The sequence below is a fragment of the Camelus bactrianus genome, chromosome 10 (genome assembly GCF_048773025.1).
Source record: "Camelus bactrianus isolate YW-2024 breed Bactrian camel chromosome 10, ASM4877302v1, whole genome shotgun sequence".
Classification (NCBI taxonomy): Eukaryota; Metazoa; Chordata; class Mammalia; order Artiodactyla; family Camelidae; genus Camelus; species Camelus bactrianus.
Genome location: NC_133548.1, coordinates 22,215,002 through 22,234,358, shown reverse-complemented (window position 1 = coordinate 22,234,358; position 19,357 = coordinate 22,215,002). Strand labels below are relative to the sequence as shown.

Here is a 19,357-nt window from a genome sequence, read left to right as displayed (position 1 = left end):
AAGGCCATGGTCTGCGAACCAAGGAGAAAGGTCTCACCAGAAACCAAGCCTGCTGGTACTGTGATCTTGGACTTCCAGCCTCCAGAACTGTGAGAAGATAAATTTTTTGTTGTTTTTGCCACCCAGTCTATGGCATTTTGTTGTGGCAGCCCGAGAAGGCTAATACAATGCATAAGCAATTTTGACAAGTGTTGCCAAATTGCCACCCACACAGATTGGAATGATTTGTAATTCTTCCAGCCTCTCTTCTTCTGCTGATGGACATCTATGTCATTTTCAGCTGTTCATAACAGTGTTACAATGGACAATCTTTAAAATAGTTTTTTAAAATAGACTTTAAAAAATAAATGATATGGCTTTCCAATTATTAGCTGTCCATGTGATCAAAAGATGGCTAGATACTTGCTTTAGCCAAAAACCCAAATTCGAGCTAGCTTAAACAAACAAACAAAAAAAGAAAAGAGAAAAAGAAAAGGGAAACCATTGGCTCTTATAACAGGAAACTTTGCAGCCTTCATGTTGCCTCCAGCACCAAGAGAGGCTCTAAAGTACCAAACATTCCACTGGTTGAATTAAACTTTTACTTATAATGTTACCCCAAATTTCCAGGAAGCCATGGTTTCTAAGGAAGATCTACACTGGCAGGAGGAAAGATCTGTGCATATGGTAGTTGGGACTTAAAATTTTGTGGCACAGAAACCCAGATTCAACCTAACTTAAGCAGAGAATGGAATTTCTTGTCTTTTTTAACTGAGACATCTGAGGGTTGAATCTCACTCATTTCAGGCATAGTTGGATCCAGGAGTTTAAACGATGTCATCGGTTCTTTCCCACTACCTCTCTCTTTCTCTTGTCTAGTTGGACTTCATTCTCATATAGGCTTTGTCATAAGGTAGCATTGTGGCCTTTGGCAGCTACAGATTTATGAAATCCTTTGGGTGTACAGTTGTCAAGAGGAGAGGGCCCTTCTCTCCATTGTTTATATCAGTCACCTAGAAGGACCTGCCTACTAGGGTCATGAGATAACCCTGGCCAATTACTGTATCTAAGGGGTTGGGAGACTTTGATTGGCTGGCCTTGGCTCCGTGGGGGAGGAAGGCCCATGAGATTGACAGCCATGTAGGAGTCACTAAAAATGGAGAAGGGGCTGGCCTCCATTGGACAGTTGGAAAAGTAACTGATATCAATTTTCTTAGGAGAAAGTCAATTTATAGTGAGAATGTTTCTTGGTGAAAATACTCCTGCAGAGGTAGGTGATGGTGGAGGAGATGAGTAGGGAAGATAGAAGTTGGGATAGAAGGAAGAGGGAAGAGAACCAAAGTTACTGACTCCTTCTGAACTGGTTCATGGACTGGCTAAGACTTTTTCCAATGCTTTTTTTTTTCTTTTTTCTTTTCTTTCTTTTCTTTTCTTTCTTTTCCTTTCCTTTCCTTTTTTCTTTCCATGAGCAGTCTTTAAAAATTGAAGTATAGTCAGTTTACAATGTTGTGTCAATTTCTGGTGTACAGCATGTTTCAGTCATACGTACACATACATACATTCATTTTCATATTCTTTTTCATTACAGGTTACTGCAAAATATTGAATATAGTTCCCTGTGCTATACAGTAGAAACTTGTTGTTTATCTGTTTTATATACAGTAGTTAGTATCTGCAAATCTCAAGCTACCGTTTTATCCCTTTAATGCAATGATAGAGACTTATTTGCCCACACGATGGCACTAGTTGTTTAGAAAACAGCCTAGCTGGTGTCAGAAGGCCTGCCCAGGCACTCCGGAATTTTCGAAGAATGAGCTGCAGCTGACGTTTAGAGCAATTAACAACACATTAGAAAATTTACTAACAGGCATAACCCACATTGAGTTAATTGGAAAGCAATCTCAAGACTGGGGAGATGGGGGAGAAATGAGTGTGTGGGGACTGCTGGCTGCCTACCACCAGTGCTGTGGCAAGTTTGCACAGTCACTGAAGGCTCTAACCTAGCAATAACCTGTTACAGTTCTGCTTCGTTGCCAAGTGGAGTTCCTCTCCAGGCTAAGGGAAGCAAGAAGGCACTGGGGTGGGCGAGGGAGGGCTGCTGGCTTTTCAGTGTAGTGGAAAGAATCTTGCCCTGGGACTCCAGAGACAAGGTTGTCATGCTATTTCGGCTACTAATTCCCTCATGTGACATTGAACAGGCACTTTGCCCTTCGGGGACTGTTTCTCACCTATAAGATGCATCCATTGGGTCACATAACCTCTAAGTCCCCTCCTAGCTCTGGCATTCAGTTCGGTGATGTTAGACGAGAAGAGTTTTGTGAGCTGGAGATATATAGATACATGCTTACATGTGTAATCAGTGTCAGTAAACGACATCTGCCCAATTATGATAAGGGCACAAAATGCAGTGTTCACACACTCAGACCGCAGCTGCAGGAGTAGATTCTGATTGAAATCAGCAACTGGAATTCCAGGCTGTCTGGGAGGAAATAGAATTTGAAAAGTTCTTTTGAAAAGGCCTGCAGGGAGCCCAGGGGGAGAAAGGTGTAGGCAACCTGCTAAGGAGGGTTTGGGGTTTGGATGGAGAGGCTGGTGAAGGGAGGGAGAGTGGGGGGCTTGTGCCCAGAGCCAGGCAGGGCCAGTGTGGGATTAACCCTAGCTAGTCACTCAGCCAGGAGGGCTCTGCTTATTGCTGGAAACTGGCATTGAATCGTCCAAACTCTAGTTTGCCTTTTTCGTTCTTTTCCTCCTGCTAAATTGGCTATGGTCTGTCGGCCATGTTTTATTTTTAATTTGCTTGGAGCAACGTGGAATCCTTGACAGCTCTGGCTTTGCTGTTCCATGATGGAAGTCAAGGTTTGCTTCAGGTGGGATCTGTCATGTGCAAAAGGTGTGAAAAAAGAATAGTGGGTGGAATTTTAGTGGCCAGAAAAAGGGACAAGGATTCATGGCTCAGCAATTTTTCCTGGTGATCCCAATGGAGGTGTCATTTCTCAGCAGGGAACAGGTGACAGCCACATGGTTTCAACATGGGTGGGAGAAAGAGGTCCCCAGGTGCAATGGGGAAGGATCTGAAAATATTGGGCATCCTGCCTTTGAAGAATCTGATGTATAAAAATTTAGACTTTCATGTTTATAAAAAGTGTCTCTTCATAGGCACCCAATATTTTATTTTACTTCATTTTAAATTCATTAATACTTTTATTTGTAGATATATTTTTCTGTTTTAAAAAGAACATATGACAAAAGAAAATTAAATAATGCAGAAATCTTTGACAAATATGATAAAAAAAAAAAAAAAGACAAAGCTCTTCTGTAATCTGGTCCGACCCTCATGTCCCTGTCCCCTAGGGGGGACATATTCTCTGATAAGTCTCTTTGAGCATCTAACTTTCCTAAGAAAAACTGAAAAGAACTCCATTTATGAATTTTGGAGCTCAGAGAAATGTTCGCACTCTGGCTTGGGGTTGAAGGATGACCCACTGACCCTGTTTGCCCTGGACTTTCAGGGTTAAATTCAGGGAAGTTCCAGGCAAAGTGGGACAGTTGGTCACTCTGGAGTCACTTAACTCGTAAGTGAGTCTAGGGTAGTGGAGCCTGACCCTTGGAAGCTGGGACTTGCTGCTTTGTTCCAATTCTGTGTGGTATTACTGTTTTCCTCCAAGGTGAGTCAAGAACCTCGGGACGTTTCTCTTTCTGTGAGTCCAGTGGAAACTCAGGGTTTGGGGGTGTGGGAGGACGGATGGGAAGGGCATCTTCTTCTATGTCAGTATGTTGTGACCCCTTCTCCACTTGACCCCATTGTATAAAAAAGACATCAAGACCATGAAGCCACATCCTGGCGGCCCTGATTCCTGCTGGTTTGAATATGGGCTCCACCTTCAGCAAATTCTCAGCTTCCACCTGCCCAGCCTCACAATGTCACACAAACCTTGGGTATACACACACTGAAGCTCCCAGAAGCCACAGGCCACCTCTCCCAATACTATTGCAGGGTCTTCTCCCCAGTCTTTACTTTAGTGAGCAAGAAGCTGTGTCCCCCGGGGCTGTCTTATGGTTGGACAGGTCTGAGCACAAAATAGTGGGGATATAAGAGGATTATCTAAAGAGGGCAGCACAGCACAGAGAAGTCCTTGCACCTGCCTCTTTGACAGTTTTTGATGAAGATGAAATGACAGCAAAGCAACCTCTTACATATTAGCTGAGCACAGAGGTACTTCGGGGATAAATCTGGTCTTAGAGTTACGAAGGGGATCTGAAGGAGAGACAGTGCTAGTTATACTGAAGTGCACACTGAGTCATCTTCACATGATTACTGCCAATGGCTTTCAGTAATCTCCTTGTCCAGAATAGCGAAGTGGTTAAAGACATACGCTTTGGATCCCACTTCACTATTTAGTGGCCTGTGTCCATGAGCAAGTTTCTCCATTGCTCTAAACTTCTGTGGCTTCTCTTTAGAGAAAATAATATCGAACGCATAGGATGGGTTGTGACAAGTTAGTGGCATGTAAAGCACTTAGAAGCCTGGCCTATTGCTGTGGATAACTAGGGGCTAATGCTATCAACCCTAGGTTGTGGATGGGGCGATTGCAGCTCATAAAGTTTAGGTAATACCGCTAAGACCCGAGGCAAGATTTAAATCCAGGTCTGTTGACTTCAAAACTCTAGTAATGTAAATGTCGTGGTTTTGTAAGGAGCACAAACTTCCCTCTCTGAGAATTGATCAGGCAGGGGGATTCTGGGGTGGTTTGGAGACCATTTCAAAATAATAATAAAAAAAAATTATCATGGTGAGTATCTACTAAGGACAGAGCATGTCCCAAGTACTGTCCTATAATAATTCTCATTGCATAACCTCATTGACTCTTTGAGATACCCACTATTAGTGTTTCCATCTTACAGATGGGGAGACTGAGGCACAGAGCCAAAGAATCTTGGCAGAAGCCGGAGCTTCTATTGACAAGATCATTTCCAACCAACCAGTCCTCGGGAGTGAACTGGTATCCTTGGCAGTGCTCCAGCACCCACCCGTGTGTGGTTCTGCACTCAGGTTCCCCCCAGCTCAGCTTCCTGAAGAGCCAGGTGCCAGCTGGAGCTGGGGGCTCCTGGCCTGTGATTGGCTGCCATCACCTGTGGTTAGCCCTCTGCGGTGGGGCAGGCTGGGAAGGACAGTGGAGGCTGATAAATAATGCAGCGGTCTGCCCTGAGGGATGGGAGAGCGCACTTTGCCTTCTCTTTGATATCAAGTAATATCAGCTGAATTGCAGACATCCCAACAGTTGGCCCAGGCAGCCTGCTGAGCAAGGTAACACATACTTTTCACGTCTTAAGTCACAATATTTATTACATTTTTATGTTTCTAATTAGAAGCACTGGGGCTTTTTGCCTTACGGGGAATGAGAGGAGGGAACTGACATACATTTGGTTTTTCTCGCTAATGTACAAAAAATAGGAAAGGAACCTGAAAGCAAGTTTAGGAAGACACTGTAGGTTCATAAAGGAGACGCAAAATATCCGAATTCCTGTAAATGAAGGCGGCAGGTAGAGGAAGGGTTTAAGGAGTGCCTCTTCAATGGGTTTGTAAAATGAATCAGCAGAAGGAAAGGTGTGAGACTCTTGGAAGAGATACTGTGCTGGTGCAGGCAAGAAAAATAATCAGGAGCGAACAAATTCCAGGATGGGAGGAAATGTATACTTGTCCAGGTATTTGCCAAGTATTGCCAGGAATTTCCTGAACTAGATTAGACTAGATAGGAGACCAATAATTCTCAAAGAGTGACTGTTGCGCGGCCAGTAGCAGGATTCATGCAATGTTTGTTAAAAATTATGATTTCTGGACTCCATCCCAGGTAAACTGAATCAGACTCTTTGGGACCTAATGATCTGCATTATTATTTTTTAAAAACAAAAGCTCCCTAGTGATTCTGGTACAATTTTGAGAATTGCTACTGTGGAGACCCTACACAGAGGTTATGTTCTTGAACAGGATCCTTGAACAGGGGGTATGACAGTGCACTTCTCTATCTGAAGTGCTTCAAGCAAGAAGTTGCCTGGGGGAAGGGCAAGAATCTTGAGGTCATTTTGTGGATGGCTGCAACTTCCCAAAAGGCTTTGATGCTGTCAACTCTTTGATGATGATATTTGGCAAATGGTAGACAGTAGTATTTGTGGAGTGAATGAATAAATGAATGAAACAGGTGTGCCAATAAGGATCATGCTTGGGCACACAGTAGTCACTTGAACATGTGTATGGACCAAGTTGAAGGTCTTAAGAGAGAGATTGTGGACCAAGTACCAGCACGTATGTGTGTGTGTAGGGTGGGGGGCTGGGTTGGGAGTGGGGGATGGAACTGCTGGGACTCAGCCTCCCGAAGTAACTAATGATGCATTTGCATGAATGACAGCTTCTGCCCCAGCCAAGCCACCCAGACTAGCTTGTCAAAATGAATCCATGCCCGGTGGAGAGAAGGACTTCTGTAGCTGTGATGGCAGGTGATGGTGGTGCTAAGATGACAGAGCCTGATGGAAACAAGCTAGCTCTGCTTTTTAGGGTCTGAGGCTGGTCCCTTGCTGAGACCTCCTGTAAGACCAGAGGAGACCAAGCATTTGCAGGATTCCTGAGTGTCAAAAAAAAAAAAAAAAAAGCACAAGATAACTCTTTCATAATCTTCAGTTCATGCTGTCTATAGGTCCGTATTTTAGTCCCCTTTCTACATGTACACCAGAAAAGAAAGATAAGCTAAGAACGGTGGTCAAATTTGAGGCTTAGCCAAATCTTAAACTTTTCTGGGGAAAATTTAGAAAGAAATATAGAAAAATGACTATGGGTACATAGAAATCTAGTCGTTAGAACATTTTTCCCAAAAGTGAATAGATCACAAAAATTTAAAGAAATATATGTATTTGTTGGGAAGAATTCAAGTAATATAAAAGTGAATTAAATAAAAAATTAAAAAGACTTTCTTCCCAGCACCAATTCTATTTTCTAGAGAGTTAACATTATTAAGATTTTGGTGCAAGTTCTTCCAGATTTTCTGTACTTTTAGGTGTATACAAATATGAACAAATATGCATAAATAAGGTCTTTCTATACTTGATATTGTTGTTCTGTTCCCTGCTTTGTCATGTGGGCATCTTTCTGTATCTTCATACATAAATAAATTGCACCTATGCATTAATGCAAATACAAAGTTTAAATTTCTGCGCTGCTTTCCATTGTGTACATGGGCCACAGTTTATTTAAAAAATGTCCTATTGGTGATTACTTATGCTGTTTTCTATTTTTCAAAGTAACAATTTTTTAAACAGATTTAAATTATTTTTTCTTTCTTTCTTTCTGTCTCTCTTCATAGAAATATTACTGTGGGAATAACCTGTGGGAATGTTTCTATGGAATAACTTTGTAAAAGCAGATTTATTGCAACAAATATATATTTAAACTTTTAAAAGACATTGCTACATGGTCCACTAGAAATATTGTACCAATTTACATCTCTCCCAAGAACATATGAAGATACCTACATTTCCCCACAGCTTCATTAATGCTGATTAATATCAATATTTTTAACCTTTGCCAATTAGATAGATAAAAGATATTAGAACTGGTCATTAAAATTTCTATCTTCTAAAAGTAATATATGTTTATGTCACAGGAAGTAAAAATCATAGGTAAGGGTAAAAAATATAAAACATTTGTAGCTTTCACAGATCACCACTGTTAGCATCTTGGTGTGTGTTCTCTTAAAAACAAGAATATCACATTTCTTCTATTCCCTTCTTCCTTCTAGTTTAGGTAAAATTTTAGCAGTTGAGTAGAACAACAATCTAACAAATGAATTTGGATGTCAATGGCTAATAGCTGCTTGGCGATGGTACTCTTTCCAAGGGAGCATTTATACAAATGTATTTTGGCAGATTTTGACGTAACATTTCAGGCCAGTGGGAGTCAGGAGAGGAGTGGGTAGGGAGAGGAGACAATTCTAGGGAGCCTTCCAACAGATCTTGTAGCTGACTTACTCATTGTCAAAGTTCAACTTGATTAGCACTAGAGATGGCCATGAAGTTTCTTAATAAGAAATCAAAGTATTACCTTGGAATTCCAGAGAACTAGTATGTTAGAAAAAGACTGGGAAGGGAAAGGCTGAAAAAATGAAAAAGTCACTTAGGAATGAGTTCTAACCAATGGGGCCAGGAAGACATGGAAAGATCACAGCCCTGACCTCAGGACAGAATTTAGGAACATAACTGAACTGTAAGCAGCTTTGAGCTGTTGGTTGGGCTGAAGTTGAAAGACATTTGAGGTTAATGAGACCTTTGAAATGGTTTGGAACTGTTTAGTTCTCACCCAGTGCTGCCTATAGAACAGTGTAACAGGATTTCCTTTGCAACCAAGACTTGGAAGCTGGCTTTCAGTTCTTAAGAAAAACATGAATCTCTGGAGCATAATGCACGCAAGATAGAACAAAGCTTCCGTAGTTTAAAGGGACGACCTAACAGGAAACTTTGTTACCAGTAGTGAGGATAAAGCTTGTGGCTTCCTTTCTCTCTCCCCTAGTCCCCACCCCTGGGCCAAGTGTGTTCCTCAGAGAATTAGTCTCTATGACCACACGACTATGAAAATATCATCAGTTTGGTTAGTTAGTTAATTGAGGGGGGAAATTTGTTTGATATAATTGTCAGGTCAAGAGCATTAACCCAGACAAATTCGGGAAATAGAGATGATAGTTTGAAAATACAGTTGCTGTTTTTCCAGTTATAGATACTGGAGAATTTTGAGATAATTGGACTAATTGGGTCTAGAGACACTCAAGTGGCATTTTTAGGCTTTTTTTTTTTTTTTCAACAGTGCTATTGATGTCTACACCACAACCCAGATTGCTAGGGTTTCCTGGAATATATACTTGCTAATGTTTTTCAGTAGAAGAAAAAATATTACTGCTACCTCTTCTTATTACAAACTATACAGCTAATGACCGTTGCTCACTAATGGCTTTCAGGATGGCCTGTGTGAATTTTATCTGAAACTACCTGAATTTTTCATCTTCGGGAATCTTCGTTTGTGCACGTTGTGGTTTGTTGCAGGTTTTAGAGCTCTGTGGCTTTTGTTCCTAATGTAGACACAGCCTTATAATTTACAGCAGCGCTCACTAATTAAAATTGTAAGCATAATTACTATCCATGATACTTATTATTAGTGTGCTTTCATAAAGCTCAAAATTCACTTCATCCTTTCAAGTAGTGAGTAATTAGTTTCTTTGGATTTGTAGCTTTGTCATCCCTTAACGTCCCATTTGGAAGAAATAAACAACCAACCTCCCAGGAGACAGCTTTAAAAAGCTGGAAATATATCATCTAGCTAGTGCAATGAAGCTGATAGAATGCAGAAAATATGACTTTTCTTTGTTTATAGTAGCCAGTTTTTTCCTTGCATTTATTCAGTGAATAACAATTGAGCACCTGATGTGTGCTAGGAACCTTGGGGAGACAGAGATAAATCACTCAAAGAATCTGTCCTCAAAGACCTTAGGGTTTTGGTAGGAAGGAAATAATATTGTATATACATAATACTGTACATCAACTATGCCTCAGTAAAAAATAATAAATTACAAAAAGAAATAGGATTGTACATATATATGTAAAACAAACCATGGTGGTGCATGTACTTAGATACATGGTATAAATGATCACCCCAGCACTGTCAGAACAAGAAATGACTCTGTTCTCTGCTATATGATCAGCACCTAACCTAGTATATTAAAATAGGAGGTTTAACAACTAGCTTGTTGGATGATTTAATAAATGAATAATCAAATGTATACATTTGTAGTCCTTCCAAGATGCATCAGTGGGATACTGAAATTTTTTCCTAATCTGACTTGTTTTTATTGTTCCCAGGTACCTCAGCCAGCATGGCTGTCTCTTTGCCCCCGACCCTGGGACTCAGTTCCACCCCTGATGAAATCCAGCATCCACATATTAAATTTTCAGAGTGGAAATTTAAGCTATTCAGGGTGAGATCCTTTGAAAAGGCCCCTGAAAATGCTCAAAAGGAAAAGCAAGATTCCTCCGAGGGGAAACCCTCCCTTGAGCAATCTCCAGCAGTCCTGGGCAAGGCTGGTGGTCAGAAGCCAGCCCTGACTCAACCAGCATTAAAGCCTCACCCAAAGTTTTTGAAGAAACCCCCTGATGATGGGAAAGCGAGAGACAAAGCCATCCACCAAGCCAACCTGAGACACCTCTGCCGCATCTGTGGGAATTCTTTCAACAGCGATGGGCACAACAGGAGATATCCAGTCCACGGGCCTGTGGACGGGAAAACCCAAGTCCTTTTGCGAAAGAAAGAAAAGAGAGCCACTTCCTGGCCAGACCTCATCGCCAAGGTTTTCCGGATCGATGTGAAGGCAGATGTGGACTCGATCCACCCCACTGAGTTCTGTCATAATTGCTGGAGCTTCATGCACAGGAAGTTTAGCAGTGCCCCATGTGAGGTTTATTCCCCAAAGAGTGAAACCATGGAGTGGCATCCCCACACACCCTCCTGCGACATCTGCCACGCTGCCCGTCGGGGACTCAAGAGGAAGAGTCAGCAGCCAAACCTGCAACTTAGCAAAAAACTCAAAACTGTGATTGACCGAGCAAAACAAGCCCGTCGGCGCAAGAGGAGAGCTCAGGCAAGGATCAGCAGCAAGGAACTGATGAAGAAGATTGCCAGCTGCAGTAAGATACATCTTAGCACCAAGCTCCTGGCAGTGGACTTCCCGGCACACTTTGTGAAATCTATCTCCTGCCAGATTTGTGAGCACATTCTGGCTGACCCTGTGGAGACCAGCTGTAAGCATGTGTTTTGCAGGATCTGCATCCTGAGGTGCATCAAAGTCATGGGCAGCTACTGTCCCTCTTGCCAATATCCCTGCTTCCCTACCGACCTGGAGAGTCCGGTGAGGTCTTTTCTGAGCATCCTGAATTCTCTGACTGTGAAATGTCCAGCACAAGAGTGCAATGAGGAGGTCAGCTTGGAAAAATATAATCACCATGTCTCAAGCCATAAGGAATCAAAAGAGACTTTTGTGCATATCAATAAAGGAGGCCGGCCTCGCCAGCACCTCCTGTCCCTGACCCGGAGGGCTCAGAAGCACCGTCTGAGGGAGCTCAAGCTGCAAGTCAAGGCTTTTGCTGACAAAGAAGAAGGTGGGGATGTGAAGTCGGTGTGCCTGACCTTGTTCCTGCTGGCGCTGAGGGCGAGGAATGAGCACAGACAAGCAGACGAGCTGGAGGCCATCATGCAGGGACGGGGCTCTGGTCTACAGCCAGCTGTTTGCTTGGCCATCCGCGTCAACACCTTCCTCAGCTGCAGTCAGTACCACAAGATGTACAGGACTGTGAAAGCCATCACGGGGAGGCAGATTTTCCAGCCTTTGCACGCCCTTCGGAACGCTGAGAAGGTCCTCCTGCCGGGCTACCACCCCTTCGAGTGGCAGCCACCTCTGAAGAACGTGGCTTCCAGCACCGACGTGGGCATTATCGACGGGCTGTCCGGACTGTCCTCCTCTGTGGATGATTACCCGGTGGACACCATTGCCAAGCGCTTCCGCTATGATTCAGCTTTGGTGTCTGCTCTGATGGACATGGAAGAAGACATCCTGGAAGGCATGAGAGGCCAGGACCTTGATGACTACCTGAATGGCCCCTTCACCGTGGTGGTGAAGGAGTCTTGTGATGGGATGGGAGACGTGAGCGAGAAGCACGGGAGCGGGCCTGCAGTTCCGGAAAAGGCGGTTCGGTTTTCCTTCACGATCATGAAGATTACCATCGCGCATGGGTCACAGAACGTGAAGGTGTTCGAGGAAGCCAAGCCGAACTCTGAGCTGTGTTGCAAGCCGTTGTGCCTGATGCTGGCCGATGAGTCTGACCACGAGACCCTGACGGCCATCCTGAGCCCCCTCATCGCCGAGAGGGAGGCCATGAAGAGCAGCGAATTAATGCTGGAGATGGGAGGCATCCTCCGGACCTTCAAGTTCATCTTCAGGGGCACCGGATATGACGAGAAACTTGTCCGGGAAGTGGAAGGCCTCGAGGCTTCTGGCTCAGTCTACATTTGTACTCTGTGTGATGCTACCCGCCTGGAAGCCTCTCAGAATCTTGTCCTCCACTCCATAACCAGGAGCCACGCTGAGAACCTGGAGCGCTACGAGGTCTGGCGGTCCAACCCTTACCACGAGACGGTGGAAGAGCTGCGGGATCGGGTGAAGGGGGTCTCGGCCAAACCCTTCATCGAGACGGTCCCGTCCATCGACGCGCTCCACTGCGACATTGGCAACGCGGCTGAGTTCTACAAGATCTTCCAGCTAGAGATAGGGGAGGTGTATAAGAATCCCAGTGCCTCCAGGGAGGAGAGGAAAAGATGGCAGGCGACCCTGGACAAGCACCTCCGGAAGAAGATGAACCTGAAGCCCATCATGAGGATGAACGGCAACTTCGCCAGGAAGCTCATGACCAAAGAGACGGTTGAAGCAGTCTGTGAATTAGTTCCCTCCGAGGAGAGGCACGAAGCTCTGAGGGAACTGATGGACCTTTATTTGAAGATGAAACCCGTCTGGCGATCGTCATGCCCTGCTAAGGAGTGCCCAGAATCCCTCTGCCAGTACAGTTTCAATTCACAGCGTTTTGCTGAGCTCCTCTCCACCAAGTTCAAGTACAGATATGAGGGCAAGATCACCAATTATTTTCACAAGACCCTGGCCCACGTCCCTGAAATTATTGAGAGGGATGGCTCTATTGGGGCCTGGGCAAGCGAGGGAAATGAGTCTGGCAACAAACTGTTCAGGCGTTTCCGGAAGATGAATGCCAGGCAGTCCAAGTACTACGAAATGGAAGATGTCTTGAAGCATCATTGGTTGTACACCTCCAAATACCTGCAGAAGTTTATGAATGCTCATAATGCGTTAAAAAACTCGGGGTTCACCCTAAACTCACAAGGAAGCTTAGGGGACTTGTTAGACCTAGAGGACTCTCCAGAATCTCAAGATGTAATGGAATTTTAAGCAGGGCAAACGCTTATGAGTTGGTTTTGCAAATGAGTTTTCCTCTGGGTTGCACGGAGACCTGCTCTTGGCACCCTTCACTCCTGTTGTGGGGCTTCAGCACCCAAGAGGTGGCAGGTTGGGGAGGCCACATATGCTCAACCCATGTCAGCAATGGAGAACTGGTGAGCTGATTGCTTGAGTTGTTTAGGGAGTTTGGGAAAGCAACAGGAGAAATCAGTTATGTGGAAGCTCAATAGCTCAGAACAGGAGTAGCCACAGGGGACCAGAGATGAACAAAGATCTGATGGAGTGACGTGAAAATCAAAGCCAAGGTTGTCAGAGAAGAACGGCCAGTGAAGCCAGGAAAGGAATTTGGCTTGTGGTTTCCATCTCTCCCCACTCAAGTTATTCTGGTTTATACTGAGATACAAGTGTTTTCTGTGTCATTTTTGTAGAATTCTTTGTTTTATAGATTTCATATATTTTTGTCTTATTCTACAACATTAAAAAAAAAGCTTTTCAGATTTCTCTAATAATAATACCTTACATTTGTGTGACACAATGATCTTTACAAAGTGTTCTTGATGCATTTTATTATTTGGTATGCTTATGCGGAAACATCCAGAATATTTTTGGAAAATCAGTTCTTTTCTGGATTTAAATGATGTGTCCACTGTAACCATCAGGGTTTAGGAGATCATTTGCTACCATGGGTTTTTCAATAATGAAGTTAGAGGAGTAAAACTGTTAGCTGCAGTTAGTTATTAAAATTTTTGACAATACGTGTTTACTTAGCTATCAGTAGCCAAGTATAATTTTTATTTTTACTTTTCAATTTTAATTAATTCAGATTCTCCAAATGCTTTTCCACACAATCCCAAAGCCATAGAGGCTTTTAAAATATGGATTTGTTCACTGTATAAAAACAGATTTAATGTCTTGCTGCAAATTTCTGCCAAGTTTTCTCCATTTGAAGCCTGGGTCAATTTTGCTAAATCCAGTTTTCATGGAGTCTTTCCCTCTGCAGTGTGCTATTTTCTTCTATTATGATCAGTTTACTTTCAGTGTATTCAGATTTTTGTAGCAGTAAATCTTTGTACTTTTCTCATCTGCTGAGTTTAGACAGAGCCTGCTCATGGTACAGTGGAAGAATTAACATTTGTGGAGGGTTTTCTTTTTTTTTCAATTTTAGAATATTTTCATGTGTATTTTGCCACATTTTCCTTCACAACAACTCTGTTGGGTAGACTTTATTATTATTCCCATTTGGTGGAGAATTAAATGATATGCCTAAAGTTACAAGGACGGTAATTAATCTGATCTGGAATTTGAACTCAGGCCTTTTTTCCAAATTCCATGTTGTTTTTAACGCAAAAATTAACCTTTTTTTTTGTTTTGTTTTATAAGACAGTAACATAATTTATTTAGAATCCACAACTCATGACTACAGTTCATAATCTTAAGATTATATTTCTTGGGGGCAGGGATGGGTGGGTTTTTAAGCCCTTGATGTGCTTTGAGCCTTTTCATAGAAGAAAGAACCCTAAAGTTCCCAAGAGCCCCCTAAATCTCTGGTGGCTTCAGTTTTTGGAAACCACTGTCTGTATCCTCAGGAATTTGAGAATTGCCAATTTCTGGCAATTTAGAGCAAGCATGGGATTTTATGTGCTAGTGAGTCATAATGATATGTTAGTGTTAATTAGTTTTTTTTTTCTTTCTTTGATTTTATTGGCCCTAATTGCCACTCTTCATACCCAGTATATCAAAGAGCTTTGTAATTGAGTTGTCAAACATCCGTGCATCAGTGATACTATCCTAAATGGTACGCATTTGGTGCTTTTACAGGGATTGAACCCGGCATTTTCCATTTAAAAAAAAAAACACAGCAGTGTTCCTTTGCTTTTTATATATAGAATATATAAATTACAAAGACATTTGTAATTTAGTTGTCAAAAAGATACGCATATTTTAATTTTTTTTTTAAAACATTTAAGTTTTGCATTTTGTAAACTAATGGGCTTCGAAGCCACCCCTTTCCTTCATCCAGTTTAATCCTTACAGCACGTGTCTGCACTAATAAACAGCTAAATCATGTAATCATCCCACTCCCTGAAGCATGGTGGCGCTGGTTTGTAGATTTCGCCGCCCTCCCCCCCCCCCCATTTTCACTCTGTTATTTGATTGGTGGCAATGTAAGTACTTTCCAATATTAAATTCAGCGTTTCTAGCATTGCAGAAACTATTTTGAAGGCATGTGACTAACAGCATGACTTATAGCACAACCCTCCCAATAGTCCTTTAATCAGATCACATTTTGATAAACCCCAAGAACATCCGGCTGCAGGAATTTCAATATGTAGAAATGCTGCCTATGGTTGTTTTTGCCTTTATTGTTGAGATTGTAATATCCTAGACTCTAGTTTTATACTTGAGTTTTAGTTTTGGTAATGCCCATTGTAAATGTAGCCACATACTCTAGGGAAATTCACCACACTGAACGGACCTTTTTTTTTTTAAGTATAGACTGGGACTTCAGAAGTGCAATGCATTTTTCTCCCATGAAACCTGATTCAACAAGTTTTCCTGCCAACCCACTGGGGTGCACTGCAGGGACCAGTGATAATGGCTGATGAAAACTGATGAATAGTCGGTATGAGGTCAAAAAGCGCTTTGGGATTAATAAACATGTACCAAGAAGCAAGACCAGGAGGAAAAGATGTCTTTTCCTTCCAGGTAATTTGGAATTTAGTTTTGCCTCAATTTGTTTTCACAAAATATAGATGAAGATAAAGATTTTTTGGGGTTAAGCTTGTGGGTCTCTCATTACATCAAACAGAATTCAAATTAACACAGCTAGGAAGCAGGGTTTGTGAGCACCAGTGGTGGTCGGAGAATGAATCATCATTTAGATGCAAGTGTTTTTTGATGGCAGATATGTATGTGACTTCAGTTGTTGTATGAGAGGTGATCTATTCTTTCAATCTTAAGAGATTTTAAATAAGAGTAGATATTTTTGTCCTTATTTTTTCATGTAACTACAGTAATTTACATAAATATACCTCAATAATTTTTGGCAAAATTTTTCTTTTTGTGGAATTATATTTCACTTTACCTTCATACAAATCATTGTAAAGTTTGTTTAATGACTTTTCAGAGTCATCTTCTTTTCATTTTTTTTTGTTTGTTTGTTTGTTTTAGGAAAAGTTCAGGTACCAGGATGAAATAGATTTATTTGATACAGGGGACCTGTATTTCTGTGTCAAATGTTTTCAAATTAAAATATGTGTTTCAATGCTTATTTTTATATTTTATTATTTCTACTCACTAATATTATGGTTATTGTTAATAGCTTTATGTTTAAGTATTTGAAATAAAAGTTTAAAATTTGGAAATAGTGGGTATTGTGATTTGTATTCAAATGATAATATTGAAGGCAACATTTAAAAATGAAGTAACGTATTTTTCTTGAAGAAATACAAAATAAATTTGGTGATCTTATAATTAAAAACAATGGAGTAGTAATAATGAGTATAATTTACACTAATGTAAAAAGAGACAGTTTGATTCCTGACACGTATGGTAAATGTGGAATTTGAAAAGGTAGGATTTGAAAATGAGTAGTGTTTAAGCTCTTAAGAGCCTGATAAAAATATGAATCTGTTTCCCAGAAAATTCACACATTCATATGTACGCAAAGTTTTGGTCAGCGTGATTAACTTGTCCAGGGCCACACAGATGGTGGCAGAAGCGAGCTAGAGCCCAGCTAGAGCCCACTTTTGACCAGTGCTTTTCCTAATGACAACAACAACAACAGAAGCAGCAACAACAGTAATAATAACTAACACTGACCAAGCAGTGTGGAGAGAGCTTTGCATTTGGTTTTCTCACTGGATCCTTTTGGAGTCCATACTGTTATTTTCTTCATGTTACACACGAGGTCACTGGAAATGGCAGAACCACGCCGTCACAATTCCCCCTCTAGCTCTGTCCATCTCGTCCTCACACTAGTCCGTCATCTCCACATCATTCATGAACTTTCAAGTTACCTTTTCCGGAGGAGTCCCAGCCCTCTCCTCCTCAGAGCAGAATTTTAGTGTGGCTACGTCCATGCCACTATACCAGTTTTAAATACATTAAAATAAGTTTTTACTTGTAGGTTAATAGTGTGTGGCCCAAAGTCCCCAGTACCCTTCCTATTCCTGCCACCAGCCCCAGCCCCATCCCACAGGAACTTGGATCCAGCAAGTAAGTGGTTAACTCTTGGCCCAGCAGGGGGCCTTGGAGACTGCTCCAGCACCATCTTCTCTGATTTTATTTTAAATCATACTATCCTTGCCTTGTTTTATTTTTTCCCCAGCTTTATTGGGGAATGAATGACAAATAAAATTGTACATATTTAAGGTACATCACATGATGATTTGATACAAGAATATATTGTAAAATATTTAGCACAATCAAGTTAATTAACTCATCCAGCACCTCCATAGTTACCTTTGTGTGTGTTTGTGTGTGTGTGTGGTGAGAACACTTAAGATCTACTCTTAACAAAGTTCAAGTGTATAAGACAGTACAGTATCATTAGTCTAGTCACCACACTGTATATTATATTCCCAGAACTCACTCATCTCATTACTGAAAGTTTGGGCCCTTTGACCAAGTTTTTGAATATTATGCCTGCATTTGAGAATGAAGCATCTCCTTACCCTTTAAGGGCAGCTAAGTGGTTCCTGATACCCTTTGTAACTATGTCAGCCTATTTCTTAAACAAACCTTTACCTTCTGTGAGCAGGCAATGTGTGCTCGGCACTGAAGAGACAGTGGTGAACAACATTGTTTCTGCTCACAAAGAGCCAGGTGGAGGTAGACATTAAATCAACAACAAACCTGATAAGTGCCTGATTCCGCTCTAGTAGGTGTGATGAAGGAAAAGTGCGAGGTGCAATCAAAGTAAAACAAGACAATGGAATTGAAATTGGGGAATCAGAGAAAGCATCAAGGAAGAAGAAACGTTTAAGTGGGGACTAGTGGAATGCGGGATGAGGATGGGACTCTGAGGTGGGAGAGCGGTTGGCTGGTGGTGGTTAGGAACTAAAGGAAGGTCCCTGTGGCAGGAGCAGACAGAGAGAAGACGAGGGAGGGACTGCATGGGTCTGGAGAGTCAGGCTGAGGCCCTTTCATACATACCCCGGTGGACTGAGTCAAGACCTTGACTCCTACCTTAAGTGCAAATGGAAACCATCGAAGAATTTGAGGCAGGTAACCGATGCAATCCACACCAAGCCAGGAGAGGGACATTAGTGAAATGCTTTTGGAAGGTATTAAATACGAGAGGATTTATCCAAGATTGAGAAGGACTGTGCGTATAAATTTAAATGGTGGAGTAGCAATTTCAAACATTTTTGACATCAGTTATGCACTGCCTGCTGATTCACATCTCACTCCCTCAGATGACTGTGTCCAAAAAGGAGATGAAGAGAGTTTGTGCAGCCCCAAGGAGGGATGAAGGAAGGTTCTTGGCAGCCTTATCTACTCATAGAGTTAGCATTCCTTCTACTGACCTTTTTCCTTGTTTCTCATGGAAATTTCCTTTTCCCTTTGGCTTTTATGTAATCTTTTTTTTTTCACCTTCTTGATGATGACAGTATATTTCTGCCTGCACAGAATACATACACAGAGAGGCTGGGATCTTTGTTTTATACTGAGGTCAGATCAAGGTCTAAATAAATACCTAGTGCTCACACAGCCATCTTTCTATTTTTATCTTCCAAAAGTTCATTGAGAGGTTTTTTTTCCCCACAGTAACCAATTATCCAATTCTCCAACACCAACTGGACGTATCACAATTCAATTCAGTTCTGACACTGACTATCGAAAGTTAGCCCAGACCGCACAGGTTAAGGCCTCATGCCCACAAGACAGCTCCTTACTTAAGACAACCGCCACAAATGGGGTTTCCAGGCTTCCTACATTTTTGCCTGGATGACTATACATTTGGGGGTTCCTACCGCCCCTCCCGGCTCTGTCGCATAGAACTCAAGAATCCACATAATTTACATTTACTGCTTTATTACAAAGGACACAAATGAAGAGCCTGATGGAAAGGAACTTGGGGTAAGATCTGAAAGTGTTCTGAGTGCAGGAACTTCTGTCCTCATGGCATTGGGGTGTGCCACCCTCCCAGCCCAGAAGCTCTCTGAACCTCACTGTTGAGGGGTTTTATGGAGGGTTCAGTAGGTAGACATGATTTATTGACCATTGATGACTGAACTCAATGTCTACCCTTCTCTCTCCTAGGAGGTTGAGGGTTGGAGGTTGGGGGTGGGGCTGAAAGTTCCAAGCTTCAAACCTAGGCTTGG

General features: G+C 42.1%; 1 protein-coding gene across 1 annotated transcript; it reads left to right on the top strand.

Moving 5' to 3' along the window:
- Positions 1–5,136: 5,136 nt before the first annotated feature.
- Positions 5,137–16,393, top strand: RAG1 (recombination activating 1). The gene is made up of 2 exons (XM_010964664.2): positions 5,137–5,284; positions 9,874–16,393. Exon 2 carries the CDS (start codon positions 9,888–9,890, stop codon positions 13,017–13,019), a length of 3,132 nt encoding a protein of 1,043 aa, XP_010962966.2. The 5' UTR covers positions 5,137–5,284; positions 9,874–9,887; the 3' UTR covers positions 13,020–16,393.
- Positions 16,394–19,357: the final 2,964 nt, after the last annotated feature.